Raw genomic sequence first — 26,468 nt, forward strand, 5'->3', positions numbered from 1 at the left:
GGGTGTAGGAGAAAAGTACTCTTACCTAAGATCCTGAGTGTTAAGACCACTGTAATTACAGGAGAGCCAAGATCCTGAGTGCTAAGACCACTGTAATTACAGGAGAGCCAGTGGCCATCTCTCCCAATAGAGAAACAAAGCTCTCCTAAGAGGTAATCATCATAGAGGCAGGATGATCTCCTGGAATGCCTAAAGATAAGGAAGCAATATTCCTTGACTTTGCAGTTACTAAGCTAGTTTAACCTGAGCTGCTCCTACCTGCATCCTAATACAGCTGTGTTTTTCCCGTGAAACAAGGAGAATATGTTACACATAGGAAATGAAATCATTAACAAGATGGGCGAAATAAATTTTTTTAACTATAAAGTGCTATAAAAATGTTCTGCCATCCTAACTAGAAAGAACTACAAAAGGAACTCTCCTTAAATACAGCCTGAGCTCAATAAACATTTGCTAAGATAACAAATTCACTCCAATATCTGCATACCTGTTTGTGAACAAACTGATTAAAAGCAACCTATCTTGAACGTTAATGTCACTCAAGTTTAACTTCAAATAATGGCAGCTCCTAACCTATGGAATTCTCCATTTGTCGTTCGGTTACGATGAAGCTAGGAAGATGGCTCATTCCGAAGTGGACAGGGTAGTACGTAATAAACATGGGTTCCAGTGTTCCAATTCTGCCACTTCCCTGAAGCAACTACGATTACGAAATCCAAACCTGGCCAAGAAAGTTTTGCAGTGATGCAAAAACTGGGGAAGAGAGGAGTCTCAGAGACCCCCTCCCCCCACCAAAAAGTGAAGAAAACCAGTTCTGGGTAAATGTGGCAAAAGAGATCAGTACGTGGCAGACCGTTCCTCCCAGGTGGCCGACGGCCCGAGCCTCGGTGGACCAAGGGCTAGGGCGGGCAGCTAGGGGAAGCGGGTCGGGTCCCCGGGGACTTCGAGGCCGCTCCTGCTCAGCAGGAAGGAATGCAGACCACACCTACGCGCCCGGCCAACAGGGGCAGGACGGCCGGCCCGGGCAGTAGGTGTGAAGGAGGGAGGCAGGAAGAGAGAAGGAAGCAAGGGGAGCGGCAGGCCGCCGACGGCCTCCCCCCGCCCGGCCCCAGGCCCACCTCAGCAGCGTCTCGAGCGCGCTCTCGTGCTTGTCCAGCGGGCGGCCGAGCGCGGCGCGGCGCAGCTTGCTGAGCTCCTCCGCCGCGCGGCAGTACTGGGCCTGCTCCTCCCCGCCGCTCGGGTACGTCTGCTGGATGAACTTCACCAGCGGCTTGGCCAGGTCCACCTCCGAGGTCTTCTTCAGCTGCACTGAGACGAACGTCGCCATGGCGAGCGCCTCGGCCGCCCTTCGGGCCAAAGACCGCGGGACGACGACGAAGGCCGAGGCGCGCGGGGTACCGTACAGGCGGACTGACGGGCTGACAGAGGTCCGCTCGGCCTGCGCTTCGGGTCTGGCCACTTCCGGGAGCTATGGCGCAGGCGCAGTCGGCGCGCCGCCTCCGGTCACGTGAGGGAGACCGGGCGCCGGCGCTGCTCACCTGGGCCCCCACTCTTCCTGCGCCCAGCCTTACGGCGCCGGCTTTCTCCACAGGCGGAATTTTCTCATTCCGCCGTACTTCCTCGGCAGGTGGGCAGAGTGCTTTCACGTAAAGATAATTCTTCCTCCGCTCTAACAATTTCCCGGGGAAGTGCTACAGTTACTGCCACGTGCGCGAGTTTGCAGCCACCTGTCCAAGACCTGGCAGCCTCAGGGTTATTGTGACCTATGGTAATTCATTCAGCGGGCTGCTGTGTATGAATACTGTGTGCACAGTGAGCCGAGTAGGCAAGGTCCTGGCTATTGTGCAGCTTAATGTCAGGTAAGGACACAGATATTAAGGTGGACCAAAAAAGTATCTTGGTACAAAAAGCAGGGTGCTTGGCATGTAAGGGTATGAGGGTCCCTCGAAAGAACCTAGTTTAAACAATAATAATTATTAAATAATTATTTAAGAGAAGGTTTTTCTGAGGAGGTGAACTTTAAAAGACCTGCAGTTTGAGAAGATGCTTGACATTAGGAGAAGGGAAGAGTGGCCGGGAGAGTAGTGGCTGGGGAGAGCCTCCCAGACCAAGGGGCAACAGCCCTAGGAGGCAAGCACTTCCCATGTTCAGGGTGTGGAAGCAAACAGTGTGGCAAAAACTTAATAAACAAGTAGAGAATGGGATGAAATAAAGTTGGAAGAACCTTGTAAGCCAAGTTAAAGAATTTGTATTGTAGAATAAATGGAAAGGAAGCTATAAATGCCATTTAAGAAACAGTGACATGATACAATTTATCGACACATTTTTAAAAGGCCACCCTGTGCATCAATCTGATGAGATGTCATATGAAGTATACAATATCGTCATCTATGATCTATTCCAGGCAAAAATGTTTAACTTGAATCTGTCAATTCTTTGCATCTAACACACAATTTATAAAGAAGTACAGGGGATAGAAGAGCAAACTAAATGATACCATGAAAAGTAACCAGACAAATGCAGAAGGTGGAACATTAGGCAGAATAACTGATCCCATCTCTTTAAAAAATTATAGTTATAAAAAAGCCACTGCTCTGTAAAAGAAATTTGAGGGACATAGAATCTGGATTGAATCCTGATTTGAACAGACCAGCTATGAAATGCGTTTTCAGGACAATTGAAGAAATTTGAACATAGATGGACTGAATATGAGATGAAAATGTATTGCCATGGAAAGGTGGAGATCATTAACTGAAAAGAGCAAGTCACAAAACAGTATGTATGTTACAATATCTCATTTTGATTATAAAATGCACATATGTGTATTTATGTACTATGAAAAAAGATCTAGAAGGATTATACCCTAAGGAATTAGCAGTTGTAATCTTTAGAAGTGGAAATGTCTTATTTTCTTTATTTGTTGCCTATCTTTTTTGTGTAATTTTTTACAGAATATATACTACTTTTGTTACAAAAGTTTATTTGGCCACAGTTTTTTTTAATTTTTAAAAGTTTATTTTTCCAGGTTAAAATAAATAAAGTAGCCACTCTGAGTGCTATGTAGAGAATGTATTAGAGGAAGGCAAGGTAGAAGCATGGAGCCAAATCCTGAAACCATTTCAGAAATCCAGGCAAGGGATCATGAAAGCTAGCATTAGCAGTACTAAGCCAGACTCCCAGATTTGGGGCCTGAACATCTGAGCTGTCAGTGGAATCATTTACTGACATATTAAAAAAATATAAAATAAAAAAAACTGATGGATAATCCACTGATGGGCCCAGAGGATGGGAAGTGTTTATACCAAGCATTGAAGTGGAGTCATTAAATTGACAATTGGGTATATGAGATTAGAGCTCCAAGAAGAGATCTTGTTTGGGAATCAACAGTCGGCATACAAATTAATTTTAAGCCTCTGGGCCTAGAAAGGAACACAAAGAAATAGAAATAGATCAGAAGCTTTCAGGAAATAGAATATCAGATTATGTGTTTTTTTAAGACAGAAGATAGTATTTTGTAGGTTGGCTGACAGGACTGATCCACTGGGGAGAGAATGAAGATTCAGAAGAGCTGAGGATAACCAAAGGAGCCAAGTGCATGAAAAGAGGAGAGGAAAGGGTAACCAGAGTAGGGAGGGTACAAGAGAAGGGATTAACTGTCAGAAAGATGAGGGATGTGTCATTTGTTGAGGCAGATGGAGGGAAAAAGGAAATGAATATAGATGTGTTTAAGTGTGGCATTGATCAAGGAAAGATTAAGGTGATCTTATCTGATAAAACATGATCTGTCTCTGCATGTCTCTCAAACTGTATGTTTTGCCACTTGTTCCTCATGTATTGCTGCCCAGTCATGTTGGTCTTACTTCAGTTTCTCAAACTCTCACTAAGATCTTTCTTTCCTCATATGACCTGAAATAATTTACCCCTTTCTTCATATCTTGGAAGAAATGTCTCCTCCCCATAACACCGTCTAAAGTAGATTCCCCCCTTGTTAGTGTCTAACTCAGCCATTGTTTATTTGCTTCATAACACTTATCCTAACTAGCAAGTTTTTTGTTACCTGATTAATTTTTTTCTGACTTTCTCACTAGAATGTAAACTCCTTAAGGACAAAAACTGTGTTTGTTTTGTATACTGTTAAGTCTCTAGCACTTGGCACTTAGTAGGCAACTCAGTAAATATTTTTGAAAGAGTCAATGAGTTTCACTGCTTGCAAAAAAATAAAAAGGTTTCTACTATCAAAATAACACAGCTTTCCCCTCAATACCCTCATTAAATAGGCATTAGGCCAGTGGCCAAAGAAGGAGGGTATATAAGGGTAGGCTAGCTCATATTCTGATAATAAACAATTTCAAAATCTCAGCATCTTAACATAATAAACATTTGTTCCTTGCTCATGCAAAGTCTTCTGTGGGACAAGCAACTGTCCAGGGTCGCTGTCCTCCAAGCAGTGTCTCAGTCATTCAGACGAGTTTGATCTTGTAGCTTAACTGTCTTAACTTGAGACTCCAATTTCAAATGGGAAGAGGGAATCTGTAGCATCACATAGCAACTGTTCACTGCCTCTGCCCTCTCACTTTCATTACCTTTCACTGTCTAGAACTTCTCACATAGCTCCGTCAGACTGGAATGGGATCAGGAAGGGTGGTCTTCTGTATGCCCAGGAGGGAAGGGAGAACTGGATGCTTAGGGAGCCCTAGTGATGCTTTCCAAAGATACGTTTCACTGTTTCCAAACTCGCTTATGGTAACATTGATTTTCCATCTGTGTAATGAAACTTCATAAAATGTGTTCTTAGAGTGTATCCGCAGTGTAACGTTTCAGGGAATAATAAATCTATAGGTTTTTTCCTCCCTGATAATCCCTGGTTCCGGTGAGCCCATCATTACCCCCACTGATTGAACCAATGGAAATAAACCTCTCTGGATGGACAGAACCCTGCTGAAAACAGCTTTGAGTTTCAAAATAGAGCTTTTCAAGTCCATGTTGAGACAGTAGCCTGAAAGTAAGCACTTGTGATTTTGGGGAGGAGCGAAGCCTTGTTGAGGAGAAAAGAAGTTTATCAAAGCCAAGCCCAGAGGACTGTAACAAAGAGTTTTTACAGTAAATGAGAGGGTAAATAGTACAAGGATTTGATGTAAGGGAAGTCCCTGCAATGCAAGAAAGAGAAAGCCCTTTTGGGTGCTAAGAGGAAGAGTCTAAGAGAGAGAAAGTGAAAGGCAAAAGGTAAATGAGGTGTCTTCACTCCCCTACTCCACTCTCTCGGGGTAAACTTAAGGGTGTTGGGGGGTCATGGGGGAGGACCTACAGGAAAGGAGGCATGGAGTAGAAGAGTTCAAATAGACTTGCTGAAACCAATAACATTAGGATGGAGAGGACTTCCTTGGCGGTCCAGTGCTTCCACTGCAGGGGGCGAAGGGTTCGATCTCTGGTTGGGGAACTAAGATCCCACTGCCACATGTCACCTGGGAGACACATCATGTGTATGGAATGGAAAGGGGAATGGTGTGGGGCAGGGCACTCAGTTTTTTGCAACATATAACATATAACATATAACATGCTTGAGAACTATTTGTCTCCTTAATCTATTTGCATATTTCTAAAAAATTAAAAATGCAAGAAGAGAAAATTACCCACTTTCCACTTATGGGTGTGTAAATTTTGAGGTCCACATGGCCTCAAATTTTTTTAAGAGAAATAGGGAAACTATTAACCTTTTTATGTAGAATTATTCCCTGTGCAAGCCCATTCTCATCCCATATACGAATGATCATATTTCCACCAGCTGCCAGTTCTCTAATACCATTCACAGCTATTTAAATAACCTGCCCTTTGCCACCAGTGTCTCTTAGACAGGAGTTGTTTTACTTGTTTTACTCAGAAGATAACTTCTGAGAATGAATATCAGCATTATTTTGAAAGAATTGCTTTACAGAGTAGAAATAATTCTGGACAGCTGTGCGTATTATCTTGTGTGTATCTCGACGTTTGAGGGCAGGTTTCTCCTGTTTTCACCAAAATCCAGTATGTGTTTTAGTATCCAAAGTTGAAGAGGAGCTCCCTCACCGTCTCTCCCTTGCTTTTGTTAATTTGCTTTTAGAGTTATATGCAGTTTCTTTAGTCTGTTCCCTCAGGCATACACTAGCTCTCTGTTTCAGATTCAGGGAGCAGTAAGTAAATGGTTATTGGTATTCCTTCATATTAAACATACTTGAGTTTCCTTGTAAGAAAATTATGCATGTACACAGACATGTGTGATTTCATTTATCTTTACTTATTTAATATTTATGATCATATATTAAAAACCAAGGGCTTCCCTGGTGGCACAGTGGTTGAGAGTCCGCCTGCTGATGCAGGGTACACGGGTTCGTGCCCCCGGTCCGGGAAGATCCCACGTGCCGCGGAGCGGTTAGGCCCGTGAGCCATCGCCACTGAGCCTGCGCGTCCAGAGCCTGTGCTTCACAACGGGAGAGGCCACAACAGTGAGAGGCCCGTGTACCGCAAAAAAAAAAAAAAAAAAAAACCAAACCCTCCCCGTAAGCTTCATGGTACAAAGGAAAGTATCAATAACATGTGGATGGCCAAACTAAGTTATCCAGCAAGTATCTGTTCAGGTTCCACTGTGTGCCAAGCAAAATTTAAATCAGGAGAATTCTGTAACCAATATGTCAATCTATTGTATATATTTACAAAGTTCTTGGTTCCACACTCATAGAAGATAGTTCAGGAGATGGTTTATAGGATGGGGTCTAGGACAGGAGGTAAGCCCTACAATGGTAGCTGTGCAGCAGAGTAGCCAGACCAGATTAAAACAGGAAAATGAAGAGCTGCAGAAGGAAGGTCCCATAGAGAAAAAAAGAAAGATTAGAGAGGGACTTCCCTGGCGGTCCAGTGGTTAAGACTCCACGCTTCCACTGCAGGGGGCACAGGTTCGATCCCTGGTCGGGGAACTAAAATACTGCATGCCACGTGGCATGGCCAAAAAAATAAAAAAAGAAAGGGGGATTAGATAGAATACCTGATGTGATGGAGCTTTCAGAAAAAACTAAGAGTTATTACAAAGAAGAACAAAAGACTGTGACACTAAGAAAAGCAAAGGAAATAAAATCATTGTGCATCTCTTGGTGTTTACAGTCATAATAAACACTAATTGTTTAAGGTTGTGTCTACCAGGTTTCTTTCTAGAAAAACTCCTATTTTAAAAAATTTTTTATTGAAGTATAGTTGCTTTACAATATTTTGTTAGTTTCAGGTGTACAACAAAGTAATTCGGATAGCTAGATAGATAGATAGATATTTTTTTCAATTCTTTTCCATTATCCAAGACATTGAATACAGTTATTACAAGACATTGAATATAGGTCCCTGTACTATATAGTAAATCCTTGTTGTTTGAAAAACTACTATTTTCTCTTTGTAATTAATAAATAATTTGGGGAAATATACTTTGAGACTATATTAATGTGTTGTTCCTCATTAAACTTTTTTTTACTAGTTTTAGCATCCTTTGATGATTCTCACCTGACACTATTATTGCTATGATAGTGGCAAAATGGTGATTTTCTAATCCATCATTTCTCCTATGTTTATTAGTAGGCATTATTCTATAAGGAAAACTTTTCCTTTCTCTCCAATTTATTAATTTATTCAGTTACATATTTATTTATATCAGCACAGACTCATGGATTTTTATTCAGTAGATTATAATCCACTGCTATCATTATTTATTTTGATACTCTACCTTGTTCAGGAGTTGGCCAATGGAAGCACCTTTAGGCAGGCTCCTATGTTCTTTTTCTCCCAACGTTTTAATTTTGTAAATTTCAAACACAGCATAGAATTTTACAGTGAACACACCTACATCCCACCCACTTAGCTTCATTAACATTTTACTATCACACATATCTATCTTTATCACACCTCTCTCTATCTAATCATCCCTCTATCCATCCATCCATTAATCTGCCTTACTTTTTTGGATCCATTTCACAGTACATTGCAAACATCAGACAGGAAAAGTAAAATAAGTAACTTGATTGGTGAATATGTAATAGATGGGAGTCAAAAGATATTATCTGGGGCTTCCCTGGTGGCGCAGTGGTTGATAGTCCGCCTGCCGATGCAGGGGACACGGGTTCGTGCCCTGGTCCGGGAGGATCCCACATGCCGCGGAGCGGCTGAGCCCGTGGGCCATGGCCGCTGAGCCTGCGCGTCCGGAGCCTGTGCTCCGCAACGGGAGAGGCCACGACAGTGAGAGGCCGGCGTACCGCAAAAAAAAAAAAAAAAAAAAAAAAGATATTATCTAAATTATATCAACAAATATCATTTAAAGCTGACAAATCAAATAGTATAAGGAAGTAAAGAAAAAGGGGACCAAATAATTTTCTAAAAGGCATTATTATAAAGATAACCATTGAAACAAAAATATAAACTTTCCTAAAACCAAAAGAAAATTTAAAGGAGCAAACAGGCCACACAGGCAAAAACATAATAAAAATAGCAACACAATAAATACAGCACAGAATGATATAACAAATTGAGATCAAACCTAACAGTCATGTAATAAATGTAATTGGGTTTAAATTAACATTGAAAGAAAAAAGACTTTTAGACTGAATCAAAAAGGAAAACCCAAATATGATAGATTGTAAAATTGGCTACAAATTCTTCTCCCTTCATCTATGACTTTGCATTGTGATGTTGTAGATCCTCTCATCAAGAACTGGAGTCTGTTTGACCACCCTTAAGTCTGGGTTGTTGATGTAAATTGCTTCGGCCAATGGGGCATTAGCAATCGTGATGCAAGCCGACACTTCAGCCATCAGAGCTTGTTCCTTCTTGCTGCACTTGAAACCCTGTGATCTCTCTGCAGAGACCAGCCTGGATTATGAAAGATGGCCCAGTCATCCCCCTATCCTCAGCCAATAGTCTACTAATTGACAGACAAGAGAATTAGGCTATTGTAGATCTTTCAGCCACCAGCCAACCCCCAGCTGATGTTAGTTACATGAGTAAGCCCATCAGAGTTTTGCTGAGCCAGCCTAGACTACAAATGCCCAACCAACCCACAGAATCATGAGCTAAATAAATGGCTCTTGTTTTAAGCCACTAAGTTTTGTCACAGTTTGTTATGCAGCAAAAGCTAACTGATACCCCAACATGGCACATATAAGCAGTACACCTAAACAAAGTGATTCAGAAAGGATAAATAGAAATAGAGATATGCCAGGCACATAGAAACAATAAGAATGCAGAGGTTATCATCTTGATATCAGACAGTTCAAGCCAAGAGGATATAAATAGGAATAAGAACACTTCATAATGCTAAAGGATAAAATTGTCCAGAAAAAAAGTAACTAAAGCTACAGTTACAGGTTTTTAATATATATGTGTTGGGTAACCCAAAAAATCTATGTGTCAACACAGCAACCACCATCACAAAAGAGAAACTACAAGATTAAATTTTGAACTAATAATTTCAAATCTTTTGGCCAAATGTTTGAGTAGCTAAGAGAATTAAAAGGAATATCACTCAGGGGTGATGCAAAGAGGATACATCTGGAGGCAAGAGAGATGAATAATGTCCTCTCTGAATAATGTGTAGTACCTCATTATGAGAGATGTGGCCATGCAAATTATAGGGCAGTTGAGAAAGTATATATTTTCCACTTTGCAGTTAGGCTGTATTCTCTATGAAAAATAATATTTGTTTTTTGGAGATGGTGATTCAACAGCCACCTGCAACACCTTTCGTAGAAACAAAAAGAATCTCATCTACAACTCCCAGTAGCAGTGAGTTTGTTCACCCACCTTGTACTTTGTAGGATCTGAATAGTCGAAGTTCCCCACTCTAACTTGGGAGTATGAGAGGACTCCACTGCCCTTACCCACCACACTTCATCTAGCCCTGTGGTTCCAACTTCAGGTAATTTTGCCCCCCAGGAGACATTTAGCAATGTCTGGAGACATTTTTGTTTGTCACAACTTGGGGGTTGGGGGGTTGCTACTGGTGTATAGTGGGTAAAGGCCAGGGATGTTACCTACAATACACAAGACAGTCCTACACAACAAAACTGCATCCTGCCCAAAATGTCCGTTGTACTGAGGGTGAGAGTCACTCTTGAGAATCATGCAGTCATGCAGTCAGCCCTCTGTATCTGCGTATTCCCCATCTATGGATTCAACCAATAGTAGACTGAAAATATTTGGAAAAGAACTTCCAGAAAATTCCCAAAAGCAAAACTTGAATTTACCGTGATGGTAACTATTTACGTAGCATTTACATTGTATTAGGTATTATAAATAATCTAGAGATGATTTAAGGTATATGATAGGATGTGCATAGGATATATATAAATACTACACCATTGTATATAAGGGACTTGAGCATCTGTGGATTTTGATATCCATGGGAGTCCTGCAACCAATCTTCCATGGATACCGAGGGACCACTGTACTCTGTCCAGTAGACTTTGAGGTCTTCCTACCTTCCATATACCTTCACCCATCCACCCTTCTCTAAGTATCCTAATCCTCATCTGGGTATCCTCACCTCTCTGTCCTTTTTTTTTCTTTGTCCTTTGTCTTAAACCTTAACAGATAAGGATGTGGCTCAGGCCTTAGATCATTAGTATAATCCCATCCTCAAGCCTCAGTAATTTAAAAAAAAAAATGACCCAATTCTAGCTATTGAGGTATGAAAGAGGTTTGCCAGAGGTCTAAGAGAAGGGAATTTCATTGCTATTTTGAGAGAATTTCTGAAAGTGACCTTTCTTTCCCTAGATGTGGATGAGGAAACATGTTTCTGTACGTCAGAGTTCTTTCTTGTGCGCAATAGAAATGAACTGTGGATGGTTTAAGCAGCAAGAGAATTTATTAAAGGATATCAGGGACTTCACAGAATCTCTGGGAAAGCCAGAGAATTATAGGACACATGGCAGAATATATCCTGTTGCTCCGGGGGAAACACCACTGCTTCCCACTGAGCGCGACTACCCCGCTAGCAGATAATGTGGGGCCCTTGGGGGGCCTGAACCGCCACCACTGCTGCTTCTGAAGGTAGTACTGTCACCTCTGCCAGGGAGTCTCTGCATGGTTTTTGCAACTTTTTGACACCAAGAACCATTTGAACATACTGGCAGAGCTACAGGAGAGTCTGGGAAACAATTTCTGAATTCCACATTGGTTAAGTAAGGACTCATAAGATGGAGAACTTCCCCGTAACCCCAGGAAAGATTTCAAAGCTGCCTTGCAGCCATTAAGCATGCATATATCCACTATACCTTGGAAGTTGTTGACAACCATCTTATGACCTTGATGGAGAATTAGGCTTCGGATGAAATTGACTTGGCAGAAGTCAGAGAGGAGAGCTAGAAAGAAACTGGGTCAACAAAGATATCACTGAGATGCTGAATCAAACCACAGCTAAGCCCACCTTGTGTCTGGGATCTATGTCCAGGGCCTAGTAAACCCCCATTGTTGTTTAAATTGGATTTTCTGTTACTTACAAATAAATGCATCCAAAGCGATATGTAAACAAAAAATAATTGGAAAATATTCCTGAATTCTTAACAATGGAATTACTAGATTACAGGGTATGTGCATTTTAAATGTGGGTATATGTTAGTCAATTACCTTCCAAAATTTTACATTAATGTTTATTTCCACTAGCAGTTTGTGAGAGTTTCTTCACACCATTACTAACACTACACTTTATCCTACTTTTAAATATTTATTAACCTGTTAGATGAAAAGTAGTATCTCATTATGCTTTTAGTCTTAATATTTAATAAGTAAAATTAAAACTCTTTAAGTGTTTTTTTCTTCTGTTAGATACTTATTTTTATCCTTTGTCCATTTTTCTATTGGATTACTCATCTTTATTGACTTAAAAGTATTCTTTATTAATAAAATCATTCTTTTGTCTTATATTTTGCATTACCATTTTGTCATTTCTCTTTTGGTATACATATCTGTTTTTAACATTGAAATTAAACTGGTGTGTCTATGACCATACCACACTGAATGCACCTGATCTCAGAAGCTAAGCAAGGTTGGACCTGGTTAGTTCATGGGTGGGAATATCTGGTGCTGTAGGCTTTAATAATATACATGAAGAACAGGTGTACACAGTACATTATGTGTACTGTATGTTTGTGTCCTTCCATAGTAGACTTCTCTTTGGAAGAGAGTCCAAAGTCTTAATCTTGCTTATAACTGGCTTTAATAATGAAAGATGGATGAATTCAGTAAAGTTGCAAAATACAAAATCAATATATAAAAATCATTTGCATTCCTATACACTAACAATGAACTATGGGCTAAGAAAACAATCCCATTTTACAATAGAATCAAAAACAAATACTTAGGAAATAAATTTAATGAAGGAGATGAAAGCTCTATACACTAAAATATTAAACATTGATAAAAGAAAGTTAGGAACACACAAATAAATGGAAAGATAACTCAGTGTTCATGGGTTAGAAGAATGAATATTGTTAAAATGTCCATACTGCCCAAGGTGAGCTATGGATTCAATGCAATTCCTATCAAAATTCCAATGGCATTTTTCACAGAAATAGAAAATAGAAATAGAAAATCCTAAAATTTGTATGGAACCACAAAAGACCCTGAATAGCTAAGCAGTCTTGAGAAAGAAGAACAAAGCTGGAGGTATAACACACTTCCTGATTTCAAACTATATTGCAAAGCTATAGTAATCAAAATATTATGGTATTGGCATAAAAACATACACATAGATCAGTGGAACAGAACAGAGCCCAGAAATAAGCCCATGCATATATGGTCAATTAATCTGTGACAAAGGAGATGAGAATATACAATAGGGAAAGAATAGTCTTTTCAATAAGTGGTATTGGGAAAACTATATCCACATGCAAAAGAACAAAACTGAATCCATGTTTTACACTGTACACAAACATCAACTCAAAAATGGATTAAAGTCTTGCGTGTAAGACATAAAACTATAAAACTCCTAGAATAAAACATAGGGAGTAAACTCCTTAACCTTGGTCTTGACAGTGATTTTTTTTTGAAATTGACACCTAAAGCAAAGGCAACAAAAAGAAAAGTAAACAAGTAGCGCTACATTATACTAAAAACTTCCTCACAGGAAAGGAAACCATCAACCAAACGAAGCGGCAACCTATGGAGTGGGAGAAAATATTTGCAAACCACTCATCCAATAAGGGATTAATATCCAAAGTATATAAGAAACTCAAACATAAAAACAACCCAATTTTAAAATGGGCAAAGGACCTCAATAGACATTTTTTCCAAAGAAAACACAAATGGCCAACAGGTGTCTGAAAATATGCTCACTAATCATCAGGAAAATGCAAATCAAAACGACAATGAGATATCACCTCACACTTGTTACAATGGCCATTGTAAAAAAGACAAGAGATAACAAAAGCTGGCAAGAATGTGGAGACAAGAAAACCTTTGTACACTGTTGATGGGAATGTAAACTGGTGCAGCCGTTTAGGAAAACAATATGGAGGTTCCTCAAGAAATTAAAAATGGAACTACCATCTGGTCCAGCAATCCTACTTCTGGATATATATATTCAAAGTAAATGAGATCATCATCTCAAAGAGATATCTGTACTCCCATGTTCATTGCAACATTATTCACAAGAGTCAAGGTATAGAAACAAGCTAAGTTTCTGCTGATGGATGAATGGATAAAGAAAATATTATGTATAATATATACAAATAATATTCCATTTTATATATAATATAACATATATGTGTGTGTATACTAAGAAAGAAGGTAATTCCACCATTTGCTACAACATGAATGAATCTAGAAGGCATTTTGCTAAGTGAAATAAGCCAGACAAAAACAAATACTGCATGGTACCACTTACATGTGGAATCAAAAAAAAATTTTAACAAGAGTTGACCTCATAGAAACAGAGAGTAGAATGGTGGTTGCCAGGAGAGATGGGAACAATAAGGAGAGGTTGGTAAAGGGTACAAACTTTCAGTTATAAGGTGAATAATGCCTAAGGATCTAATGTGCAGCACGGTGACTGTAGTTAATAATACAGTATTGTACGATTGTAATAGGCCAAGAGAGTAGAACTTAGGTGTTCACCCCCCCCCAAAAAAAAAGGATGACTGTGTTCATTAACTTGATGGTGAGAAACTTTTCACAGTGTGTAGGTACACTTGAAAAATACTACAATTTTATTTGTAATTATATTTCAATAAGGCTGGGAAAAAGTGAAAAAAGGAGAGATGAAAAATGAAAGACTAAAAGATGGAAAACTGCTGCAGTTCACACAGACCCCAGTCTCTCCTACCTCTGCCCCACAATGTGTCACTATTGAAACACGGAAGATTTGCTATATCAGGACTGTTCACAAGATGGAGCTATTGAAACTTGAGTGCTCTGATCGTCTGAGGTTACAAACTTGAAGGACTCTTTTCCCTAGGGCACACCTGTGGTGCTAGAAGGAAATTTATAAGGGCTGAGCTAGAAACCTGTTCTCACAATCAGCAATGTTAAGCACAGGTAAGCAGCCCAGGCTTCCCTCTCCTTCGTGGTGAATTTTTCCTGGGTAAGCCTTGGTGTCTTTTGCTGCCATCTCAGGTCAGGCATGCTTCAGTGCATCAGAGGTGATGTATTAACACTGATCCTCCCAAAGAAAGTGGTCAGGATCTCAATAACTTCCTTCCCAGAAGATTCCTTAGGCTTTGGGAAAATTTGCTGACCCTCTCCTATCAACCTTCAAACTCCTGTACTAAAGGACATGTCGTGAAGAGCAGCATTTAGATTCCACATATAAGTGGTACCATGTAGTATTTGTCTTTCTCAGTCTAATTTATTTCACTTAGCATAATGCCCTCAAGGTCCATCCATGTTGTCACAAATGATGGTGAAGTCACAATGTCCAGATAACAACTGCACAACAGTCCTGACTGGGGCAATGTGACAGGCAGATCAACTGTGGTCCTCACCATGGTTCTGCCATTGTAACTTACCTTTTTTTAAAAAAAATTTATTTTATTTTATATATTTTATTTTTGGCCGTGTTGGGTCTGTTGCTTTGCACGGCTTTTCTCTAGTTGCGGCGAGCAGGGACTACTCTTCATTGTGGTGTGCGGGCTTCTCATTGCGGTGGCTTCTTTTGTTGCAGAGCACGGTCTCTAGGCACACGGGCTTCAGTAGTTGTGGCAGGCAAGCTCAGTAGTTGCGGTTCGCGGGCTCTAGAGCACAGGCTCAGTAATTGTGGCACACGAGCGTAGTTGCTCCACGGCATGTGGGATCTTCCAGGACCAGGGTTCAAACCCGTGTCCCCTGCATTGGCATGCAGTTTCTTAGCCACTGTGCCACCAGGGAAGCTCTGTAACTTACTTTTAACCTGATGAAACTTCTAGAGGATCTGCTTCACCAAACAGGGAATAAATCTATATATAAAATACAGATCAAGGACCCAGGGAATCTAGCCCAGAAGAAAAACAGAGGGAATTCCAAGACTGACATCAGAAGAAAGTCCTAGGATTATGGTTGTACAGAACACCTAGAGAGCAACCAACAGAGACAAGAAAAGGAGATTTACAGAGGAAGCATTTCCCAAAAGATTGGAACTAATACATTTCAAGGCAATTAACATATCCAAGAAAAAAAACCGAGAAAGGAAACCAAATAAAGACTTAAGTGTCTGTTAATAGCAGAACCGGTTTATTCAGATCAACCCTACCACCAAAGACAAATAAAACATCTGCATAGACTATTTAACTTAAACTTCTTAAGGCACTAATGAGCTAACAACATTCTGAGGTAGTGTTACCCAACTAAATGTGGGTCCGCTTGCCCTGGCGCAGTAAAGCCAATCTACTGACACAGGGCTGTGGTGAATTGCAGGGCACCAAGCAAGGAGTCCAGGGCAGCTAGTGCTTAAAAGACCTGAACTCCCGAAGACTTTCAGGGGAAGGTTTTTAAAGACAGGGTGGAGTGGGGGGGGGTGTATGATCAGCTCATGGATGTTCTTCTGATTGGTTGGTGGTGAGGTCACCGGGAGTCAACATCATCAACCCTCTGGTTCCAACAGGTCTGAGGTCTCTGTGCTTGTGGGCAGCATACAGTTCACTTCTTCCCCCCGGTCAGGATTTCAGTGTCTGCAAAACAGCTCAAAGGACATGGTTCAGAATATTCTCTATAGGCCCTGAGGAGGAACTAGAAGTGCTTGACTTTGTTTAACGGCTAAACTGTTATTATTTCGTCTTGTTTGACTGTTTCCCTTTCTGCATTTTCTCACTTCTCTGATTACATTTATTCTTTGGCTAAAGTTGTTTTTACAGACAAAAGGCAGGCGGAAGACATGGTGGGGGTGGGGTCCTGTCCTGGGAAGGCCCCATAGGGTCCTGCTCGGTTACAGTAGGATGCAGGAGAGGATGGAATCTGGAAGGTGAACATAGTATTCAGGTCGCTTACATCCTGGAAATTTGCCAGTCTAAAGGGGTGGCTGAGTTGTGATACTTTTAAAAGCTTCCCAGAACTAAAGGATACCAATCAGAGTTCAGAGCCCACTGAGGGTGGGGTACCCTGGTAAATAGTCTCCTGCTTTGGATTAGGATCTCAAAGTACTGCACCCTAGAAGTCAGAGTAAATTGACAGTAAACCAGCCTTCACACAGATTGTCACCAGCTTTGAATGATGAGGTGGGCCCCAAATCTAAGACTTTGAAATCAGATTAAAGTGATCCTAGATTACTAGCGGTCCCAGGAGCCTGGCAGAAACAAATAGAAATCCTCTCCGGAGAGAGATAACATCATCCTGAGTCTTAACTTATTTCTATAACTAATTTTTGAAATACATTGTTCAACACACAATCAAATATAACTAGACATGTGAGGAGCCAAGATAAAATGAACAAGAACCAGCAGAAATAACTGACATCAGACACAGCCCTGGATGCCTCCAAATCTTGGAATTATCAAACACAAATAGTAAAACAAGGGCACTTCCTTTGCTAAAGGATGCACAAGCCATGTTGGAAAATTTCAAAAGGAAACTGGAAGCTATAAATAGTGACATACCACACTTATAAAAGAACCAAATAGAATTTGACAAGGGAAAAATACTATAACCAAATTTGTTAAGTGAATGAGTTTACGAGCAGATAAACTGGAAGATATGTTAAAAACCGAATCATAAAGCACTACAACAGTCTGGTGAGAGTTACATTTGCATATATATAATAATATAAACACTGCATGTTGATTTGACCAACTATTATAACGATATTCAGAAAATGAATACCACTAAGGATCCTACAGTTATTAAAAAGATAACAGTTTATTTTAAACTTATGATAAATTTCAATTTTAGATAAAATAGAAAACTTCCTTGAAAAACACAACTTACCAAAACACACAAGAAATAGGACATTTGAATAGTATTATATGTATTAAAGAAATTGAATTTGCAGTTAAAAACTCCCCCCCCACACACATACAAAACTCCAGCCCCAGATGACAGTGAATTTTTGAAAACATTTAAGGAAGAAATAGCACCAACGTCACACAAACTCTTTCAAAGAATAGAAAATGGGAGAATGTTTACCAATTCACTATATGCTATCAAAATAACACATAAAAAAAATCTGACAAGGACGTTATAAGAAAGAAAAATTACATGTCAATACCTCTGATGCAAATAAATTTTAAACTTCTTTTAAGATATTTTAAAATTGAATGCAGTGATATATAAAATGGATAATCATCATGGCCAGGTTGGGTTTATTCCAAGAATTCAAAGGTAAAATGATAGTCAAAAAAGTATTCAATTAATATATCAAAATTTTGATAGCTCAGTTTTAAGAGTACGGTCTTTTTCAATGATTGATTTAACATTTTTTCCAAATACTTTAAACTTATTGAATATTGACTCCATGCTAATAATAAAAATTAACTTTTTGCAATAAATGAACAAACCAAACAAAAACAAACATGCAGATAAAGAGAACAAAATAGTGGTTGCCAGAGGGGGAGGGGTTGGAGAGCAGGCAAAATGGGTAAACGGGATCAATGGTCTGGTGAAGGATGGAAACTAAATTTTAGGTGGTGAGCGTGCTGTAGGGTATACAGAAGCAGAGATAGATTGTTGTACACATGAAACATACAATGTTATAAATCAATATTACCTCAATAAAAAGATAATAAAATAAAATTTTTTGTAAAGAAATAAAAAAGAATATGAAGGATAGTAGGAGAGGAAATGGCACTGTGAGAGAATAAATTTGCATCTACCATAATATGAAGTTGGTAGATAACGTCTAAAGTAGCATGTGCATGTTATTTACAAATAGGTAGAGATGTAAATGCCAGAGGAGACAGCTAAAGGAGTAAAAATTAGTTGCTTCCAGAGAAGAGGAATGAAGAAACTAGGGAGGGATGGAAAAAGGGAAATGCTGTAGTTTGTCATAAGCCTTTGTAGTCCTGAAAAGGAAAAACTCAGTTGTTGTTGTCTTTCCTATGTAGGGAAAAACCCAGTTCTTCCCTACTGTGTCTTTCTTCCCTGTGTGTCGCCTTTACCTTCACAGAGAATACTTCACTTCTGACACTTGTGGTCACCAGATGTTTGAGTTTTTTTCCCCACAACAGCAAGCTAGTCTCCAGCACCAGCTGGATGTCCTACAACTTAAGTCTAGCACTATCTACCTGGAGGTAGTGTCAGATCCCACAGATTAAGGGCTCAGTCCCATAAGACTGTTCTTACCCACCACACTTCAGACACCAGGGGCAAGCCCAGGTTGTCACCTGTGCTTCGGACCAACTGGCTGTAGATTAGAGACTCCTTGGGTTCGATTAATTTGGTAGAGCAACTCACAGAACTCAGGGAAACACTTTTACCAGTTTATTAAAGGATATGATAAAAGATACAGATGAACAGCCAGATGAAGAGATATATAGGGCGAAGTCTGGGAGGGTCCGGATCGCAGGGGCTTCTGTCCCCATGGAATTGGGGTATGTCACCCTTGAGGTGCACATGAGTTCGCCAACCTGGAAGCTCTCCGAATCCCATACTATCGGGATTTTATGGAGGCTTCCTCATGTAGGCATAATCAATTATACACTCTGTTTTTAGCTGTGTTCTCCTCTCTGGGGGATGAGGGGTGTGGCTGGAAATTCCAAGCTTCTAATCCTGGTGACCAGCCCCCATTCAGGAGCCAGCCAGGAGCTCACTCAGAGCCACCTCAATAGAACAAAAGATGCTTCTAGGGCTCTTATCACTTAGGAATTTGCAAGGGTTTTAGGAGCCCTGTGTCAGGACAGGATCAAAGACAAATAGTAAAACAAGAGATGCTCCTAGTGTTCTTATCACTTAGGAAATTACAACAGTTTTAGGAGCTGTGTGTCAGGAAATGGGGGCAGAGGCCAATATATATATTTTCCATTATCTCACAAGTACTATTTGACTTTTCTAAATATGTACATATTACTTCAATAAAACAAAAATTAATGTAAAAATGAAAAAACCAGGACTGGATGAGATCATGAGGTAGACAGAGAACAGAAGAACTCTAATACCTGAGCCAGGGCCTTTGCAATGTTTAGAGCTCAGGAAGATGATGAAAAGGGACCAGCCAAGTAGACAGAGGGAGCAGCCAGAATCACAGGAGGACTTAAGAGAGTGGTGCCCTGGAAACCAAGTGAAGGAAATATTTCAAAAAGAAGGGAATGGTCAAGCATGCCAAGTGCGATTAGTAAGACTGAAAATTAATGAAAAAGAATATAAATATATATTCAAATATATAGTTATATATTATTAATATATATTATTTAATATATTATAATTATAATAATTATTGTATATAATTATCATTATAATATAATTAATATATAATAATTATTGTATTGTAATTGTAACATAATTGTAATTATATATATTATATTATTTATATGTTATATAACATATATAACATATATATTATATATGTATATATATATTATATATATTATGTTATATTAATGTTATATTAATGTATTATTCAAATATTCAAATATATATATATATGAATCACTTTGCTGTACACCTGAAAGTAACACAACAGTTGTAAATCAACTGTACTTCATACTTCAATTAAAAAGAAAAGAATGAAAATTGATCATTGAATTTGATACCATCAAGTGTAATCTTCAAGAGCAATTTTGGTGGAGTGAAAGCCTCATCTAAGTGAGTTCTACAGAGTATAGTGGGGATGACAAGTAAAAACGGCAAGAACAGCGACTCACTGGTAAGGAAAAGAGGATGGGTATTTGTATGTCAACAGGGAGCTTTGTGCATCTAAGTGTGAGTCTGTGTGTATGGTTTCAAATGAAAATATTTGAATGTTGATGGGAATGACCTATTATGTTATAGGACAGGTACGTGATTTATATACATATATGCCTAAAATAAACTCAAGTTAGACAGCATTAATCATTTAAAATGATCCTGGATTTAATTTGTTAAATTTTAAGATTTTTGCATCTATGTATAGTATAGCTTTGGAAGAATAAGCTAGTTTTCCTAAGAAAATTAGAAAGATATTTATTGTTTTCTGTGTTCAAAAGACACACAAAGATATTAAGTTATTCATTAGATTGGCTGGACCAAGTGAAGAAATACAGGTAAGAGAATCCGACAAACTTGAGTCCTACTCCAGCTCTTTCACAGTAAGTGAAATACATAAAGCTGTTTAACACTGGGCAACATTACTTCTTTGAACCTCAATTTCCTTTTCTGTAAAATGGTGTTAATATCTAACTCATATTGTTACTGAGGATTAAATAAGATAATTTATATTGTGTTCAGCATGGCACTTAAATATAGCTAAATGTTTCACGACCATTAAATGTAGTTACTATCATTAATGATCATCAGTTATTTTTTTCTTTAATGGTTTTCTCAATTTCTTCTATTAGTTATTGACCTACAAATGTTTTCTACTTCTTCTTGAGTTAGTTTTTGTAGAGAGGTCTTTGGTTTTGTTATCAGGCTGGGAATTTTGAGCTCAATTATAAGCAGCAGTCCAAAAGCTAGCAGAGAGGGATAGAATGAGGCCAAGGAATGAAAGGGGTAATTGATGAACCAAAGTCCACAGCGAGATGGGAGAGGTGAGGCCAAGCACACAGATTTATGCGTCAAACAAAAACGCACATCTACTGAGGCTGGCAGTAAGGGATGGATCGGTGTAATGGATGGTGTTAAATATGGAGGGAGGGAGGAAAAGGAGTTTCATGTTAAGTGAACATTCTAATTATTCAACAAATAGCCTTTAACTTACATCTTATGGTCACAAACACTGTGAAACTGTATTTATTTCTCTAAACTATATTAATGTCACAGCATAGTATTGTACTTCAAAGTACTTACTTGTGATTGATGTAAAAAAACTAAAATGTGGGCCCTTCCTAGAGAAAGCAGTGTGGAAAAATATATAGAAGACTGTACAACACACTGAGAGAAAGTAAAAGCCAAATTCATGAGCAAAAACCAAAGCATTTCAGCAAAGCACATCATCTTCAGGGTGTTCTCATCATACAGAAACAACAGAAGTTCTCTGTAGAAACAGGATCATGAAATATATACTATGGTTATGCTATATTTATTGAATAGACAATTTTACTCACAAAAATACTTACAGAATAGACATTGATTGTTTTATTATATTCAGAGTAGTAAAACTAAACAGGCAAAAGAAAGTTTGTTAATTCATATGAGTATATCATGGTTAACGTGGCCACTTCTGAGGTTTCCTTGTGCATAGATTACCAAGCATCAAAATATCACATCTGCTACCAAAAAAAGGCAGATAATAAGAGTGTAGCAACTAAATGTTAGCTGGGGAATAATTTCTTGTTATGTGTAAATTATGTTATAGGTCATATATTATACATGTTATATAAGAGTATCTTTATCAACTAAATGTTAATTGGGGGTAAGTACTCTCTACGTAAACTTAAGTTCTTATCAGTTTTACAGTTGTATGTGGTAAACAAGAAGATGAGCAATTAACCAGTGGAAGGAATGGATAAAAGATGAAGACATTTTGAATAATTGAGAAGAACAACCCCTTTCTTTGCACTTAACAGTAGGACTTTTTTTTAAACCCAGATTATAAGTATTTGATAAGTCTACTCATTTTCCATGTGTAGTGGTAGACTAAATGACATTCAACGCATGTCAAACCTTAGAGCTAATTTTAGAAAAGTGTCCTGTTATAATGGAAAAAGTATAGGATAAGGAGACAGGCAAAACTGGGTTCAAATTCTAGCTCAATTACCTACTATCTGGGTGACTTTAAACCGGTTATTTAAGTTGTCCAAGCCTGTTTCCTTAGCTAAAATTTGGGCATCATAATACTTTCCTCACAAGGCTATTTTAAGGACTTAATAAAAATGATAGCTCTTGTTAAGAGAAGAAAACCGATTTTTAAATTTTGAAAAATTGAAAATCAATTTTCTTTTTTGATATTCTTTCATATTTACTATTAACTGCTTTAAAAAATTTTTTTAAGTCCACTAAACCAGGCTCCATTTATTACAATTTCTAAAATCATCAGGTAATTTTTCCTATAAAGTTGGCATATATAACTTCATTATGTACTTCCTATATGTTGATTATTATAGGAAAAAAGTCATTTTTTTCATGGTATCTTTAGCAATAAAAGATAAGTTACTTATTCAAAGCTATTTAGCTTGCTAAACTACTTTTGTTATAAGCAGTTATCAACTTGTTATTTCTACTGTGGCAAATCATTTTGACCCACTAAATCCCATTTTAAAGCTTCAAATGGATTAATTCTGGCCTCACACACCATACTGAGGTAACTATTGCCGCATGACAAGTTACCCCAAAATTTAGTGGCTTAAAACAATGAACATTGATTATGTTATAGTTCATATGGGTGGCCAGGCCGAGCCACAATTTTTTTTATGGCTGAGCCTTGGAAATTCACCTACCATCACTTCTGCCATATTCACAGACCAGACCTGATGCACTATGGGAAGGGGCTACACAAAGGTGGGAATACCTGGAGGTGAACATCACTGGAAGGCCATCTTGGATTCTTGCTGTTGCCCCACATACAGGAGTAAATGTTCTGAAGAGGTACTTTTAACAGTGAAACTGTTACTAAAAGCAGAGTATTTTGCCTTATATATAAAAATGCTCAACAGTTTATTGAACAGATAAAGATTCACTCTTACAACCTAAAGAGAAAACAATTAAGCAAATAAATCCATTGCCTTTTTTTTTTTTTTTTGTCTGAGCTTGGAGGCTGATTGGTTATTTTGTACAGTTTGGCCATCTATGTCTTTTAGATGGAGGTCAGCAGAAGTGAGGAAGATGGTTATACAACCAGGCACCTACGACAATGATGACACAATTGATCACTACAGGTTTCCACACTAAGGAGAGACAGAAAGAGGATATGGCAGGAAGTCTCCAAAGCACCTGGTAGCTTGGGTCTTGGGGTACAGTAATCAAGGAAAATGGTCTTTGGAGGACACCAGGGACATCACAGTAAGAGATAATGCTTGAAAATATACAACAACCAGCATATCATTTCTTCCTTATGAATGTCTTTCTAGTGGTGATATATGCATGGTCAGCATATTTTCAAGATTTCATCAGAAACACCCCCTCTTCCTTTTTACTACCATATACTCATTTGCAGGAAGCTGAGGGGACCCACCCCAAATCTCAGACCTGCGGAGATAACAGTTATTTCAAAGAGCATCTCAAACTAAAGCCAGTCAGCCTGTGGAGGTACCAGAAATGAAATGATCAATTTCCCAAAAGCCTCCATCTTGGGAATGATGCTGATAGCTCTCATCCATCCACAAATGGTGCTTAATAGATATTTTTGGATGAATAAATAGAAGAACGAATGAAAGTTCCCACATGTGAATTGAAGTTTTTAAACTATTTGATGGGAGACTGAGTCAACTAAAGATACGTAATACGGACTTATTCAGTGCAGCTGCATAATGCCACTTCGTTCAGACCCAAGCTTCCTGCTGCTGTGCCCTCACTGTATGATGGAGATGGACACCTTGGGGAAAAGCACCAAGTTCCTCTGGAAAGCTGAAGAGGCTGGCACGACGCTCTTTCTTTTGAATTCTAGCCCCCAAACCACGAAGTTTACTAATAGATGTATACTCACTATGAAATGGTGTCTCCTAAATGATTTATTATCTATTAACTCCAGTAGCAACAAAGAATAATTGCTGAACACCTGAAAGAAAGAGCTATCTTGCTTGTCTCAACCCCTGCTGGCACACAGCAGACACTCAGCAAACGTTGCTTGAATGAATAAACGTTATGCCAACTGTTTTATCTGTTCTGCCAGTACAGTCTTCGTAACTAGTTAACCAGAATTTAAACTGGACTATAAAGCTCTTAAATCTTTTGAAAGAGATAAGTGTTGCTTATGTGAAAAGGAGACAAAAACATAAACCAAACTAGACATGTAGATTTGATAAGAAGCTTTAAGAACTTTAAGAAGAAGAATTGAATTAGCTAATGACAAGCCACATTGTAATTATGAATGCAGTTTATAACCAAAGACATTATAAAGTCAGGACAGAGAAGAAGTGGTTCAACCAGTTACAGGAGCTTTGAAGTAAACCATTTCGACCTGGCCCCAGGTAAAACTATGAAACTGGTTTGGTCTGTGTGGTCCCCAAACTTCTCTTTCCTTCAACCCTTTTCCAGGCTAACAATACCTTCAGGTTTTCTCCACTCTCCCACTAGCTTTTTTTTAACATTACAAGGAAAGTGCAATGGTGATAGGTTGAAATTAGCTCCAAAAATACCCCTAATCCATGTATTGCAGTGGCCTCAGGGCAAATTTCCCAGGCTATAGACAGTGAAGGCATCACCGATGAGTTGAAATAAAATCCAGTATTTTTCCTAGAAGAAAGAGCTGGGATTTCTGGCCTTTATTTCCTACTTTTTTTCCAGAAGTGTGCTTGTTGAAAGCCCAGCTCCCTCCTCAAGTAGTGCAGTTAGAACTTGACTTGGATTGGTTAGGGGAGGCAGTGCAGAGAAGGATATCCTCTTTTAAAATAAATTTATTTATTTTGGTTGTGTTGGGTCTTCACTGTTGCGCACGGGCTTTTCTCTAGTTACGGCGAGCAGGGGCTACTCTTCGTTGTGGTGAGCAGGCTTCTCATTGAGGTGGCTTCTCTTGTTGTGGAGCACGGGCTCTAGGCACGTGGGCTTCAGTAGTTGTGGCTCACGGGCTCTAGAGCTCAGGCTCAGTAGTTGTGGTGCATGGGCTTAGTTGCTCCGCGGCATGTGGGATCTTCCCAGACCAGGGCTTGAACCCGTGTCCCCTGCACTGGCAGGCGGACTGTTAACCACTGCACCACCAGGGAAGCCCTAGCCTTTTAAAATGTTCAGTGATTACAAAAGTTCTGGGGTTCAGAGACTATTCAATGTGTAATCAACAGCTCCTAAAAAAACTTTTACTTAGATAAGAAGATAATTCAATGCAAACAGAATTGGGTATTTCTTTGGGCAATTTATTTAGAATCTTTTGTCCTTTCATGATTCAACCTGCCCTTTGTAAAACTATGAGTCACCATGATTCTCATTCTGACCAATGTTTTTCTGCTTCACTGCTTGGGGGGAAATGAGTACTGCATTTTGAATTCAGCACATTTTATCTACTGTATCTAGTCTTAACTATTGAAAGAAATTGTGAAGACTTGATAAATTGCTATGCTACAGCATGACACAAGATAGCCTCCTAATACTGTGCGTATGGATTTGGCCTCTGGAACTGCTGCAGCCATCTTGTGACCATGAGGAAAGTGATAAAAGAAACTTTTGCTGAACCTTGAATATATGCATTCAGACTTGCTTACTGCATGACCCTGAGCTTGTAATATGGCAAAGAATCAGAGCAACTGCTTCCGCAGAAGAAGGAACCAGAGCAACTCGTTTTCAGAAAACTAGTCAGTCAGTAGAAAAGCGACCTGATGGGGAATTTGTGACTGTACTATCTAGACTCAACAAACTGACCTGGGGCATAGCAGTCAGCTGTGCCAAGCTCCACTATCACCAATCAACTTTGAACTGGCAATCAAAGTAGTTGTTGAAACCACGTAATCATTATTCTTTGTGAAACTTGTGACTTCTGCCTTTATAGGTCCCCTCCTTGCCCTTGATCAGAGACACCATCTCAGAAGGCTGTATTCTCTCTTATATACCTATAAATGAGTAAATCCCGAAGACTTCACACTAAATTTGTCTCCAAAGTATTCTTTGCAGTTTAACACTTACTCTGCCTCGGAATCTTTGTTTCTTTTGTTGGCAGGTCAAAGCTGATACACCAAGAATGGCAAAGCAGGAAGACAGAAAAAACCTGGTTCCTTGATGATATCTGTATTTTACTAACTATGGAGCCTTCCTACCTCTGGACTTTTTGTTTTGTGATAAAATAA

The 26,468-nt window shown here is 39.0% G+C and overlaps 1 protein-coding gene and 1 long non-coding RNA gene across 6 annotated transcripts in view; one reads left to right on the forward strand and one right to left on the reverse strand.

Moving 5' to 3' along the window:
* The window catches only part of PDCD6IP (programmed cell death 6 interacting protein), a 58,091-nt gene extending 56,631 nt beyond the window's left edge, over window positions 1-1,460 (reverse strand). For all 5 annotated transcript variants that reach the window (XM_060162418.1, XM_060162416.1, XM_060162417.1 and 2 more), the window contains exon 1: window positions 1,119-1,460. In XM_060162418.1, coding sequence (XP_060018401.1) covers window positions 1,119-1,327 — 209 coding nt within the window. In that variant the 5' untranslated portion in view covers window positions 1,328-1,460. The remainder of the gene's footprint in view (window positions 1-1,118) is intronic.
* LOC132527172 (uncharacterized) lies at window positions 1,034-26,468 on the forward strand. The gene is made up of 3 exons (XR_009542898.1): window positions 1,034-1,627; window positions 2,673-2,775; window positions 23,337-26,468. It is a non-coding gene; the product is annotated as an uncharacterized LOC132527172 (long non-coding RNA).

Source organism: Lagenorhynchus albirostris, chromosome 10, assembly GCF_949774975.1.
Source record: "Lagenorhynchus albirostris chromosome 10, mLagAlb1.1, whole genome shotgun sequence".
Classification (NCBI taxonomy): Eukaryota; Metazoa; Chordata; class Mammalia; order Artiodactyla; family Delphinidae; genus Lagenorhynchus; species Lagenorhynchus albirostris.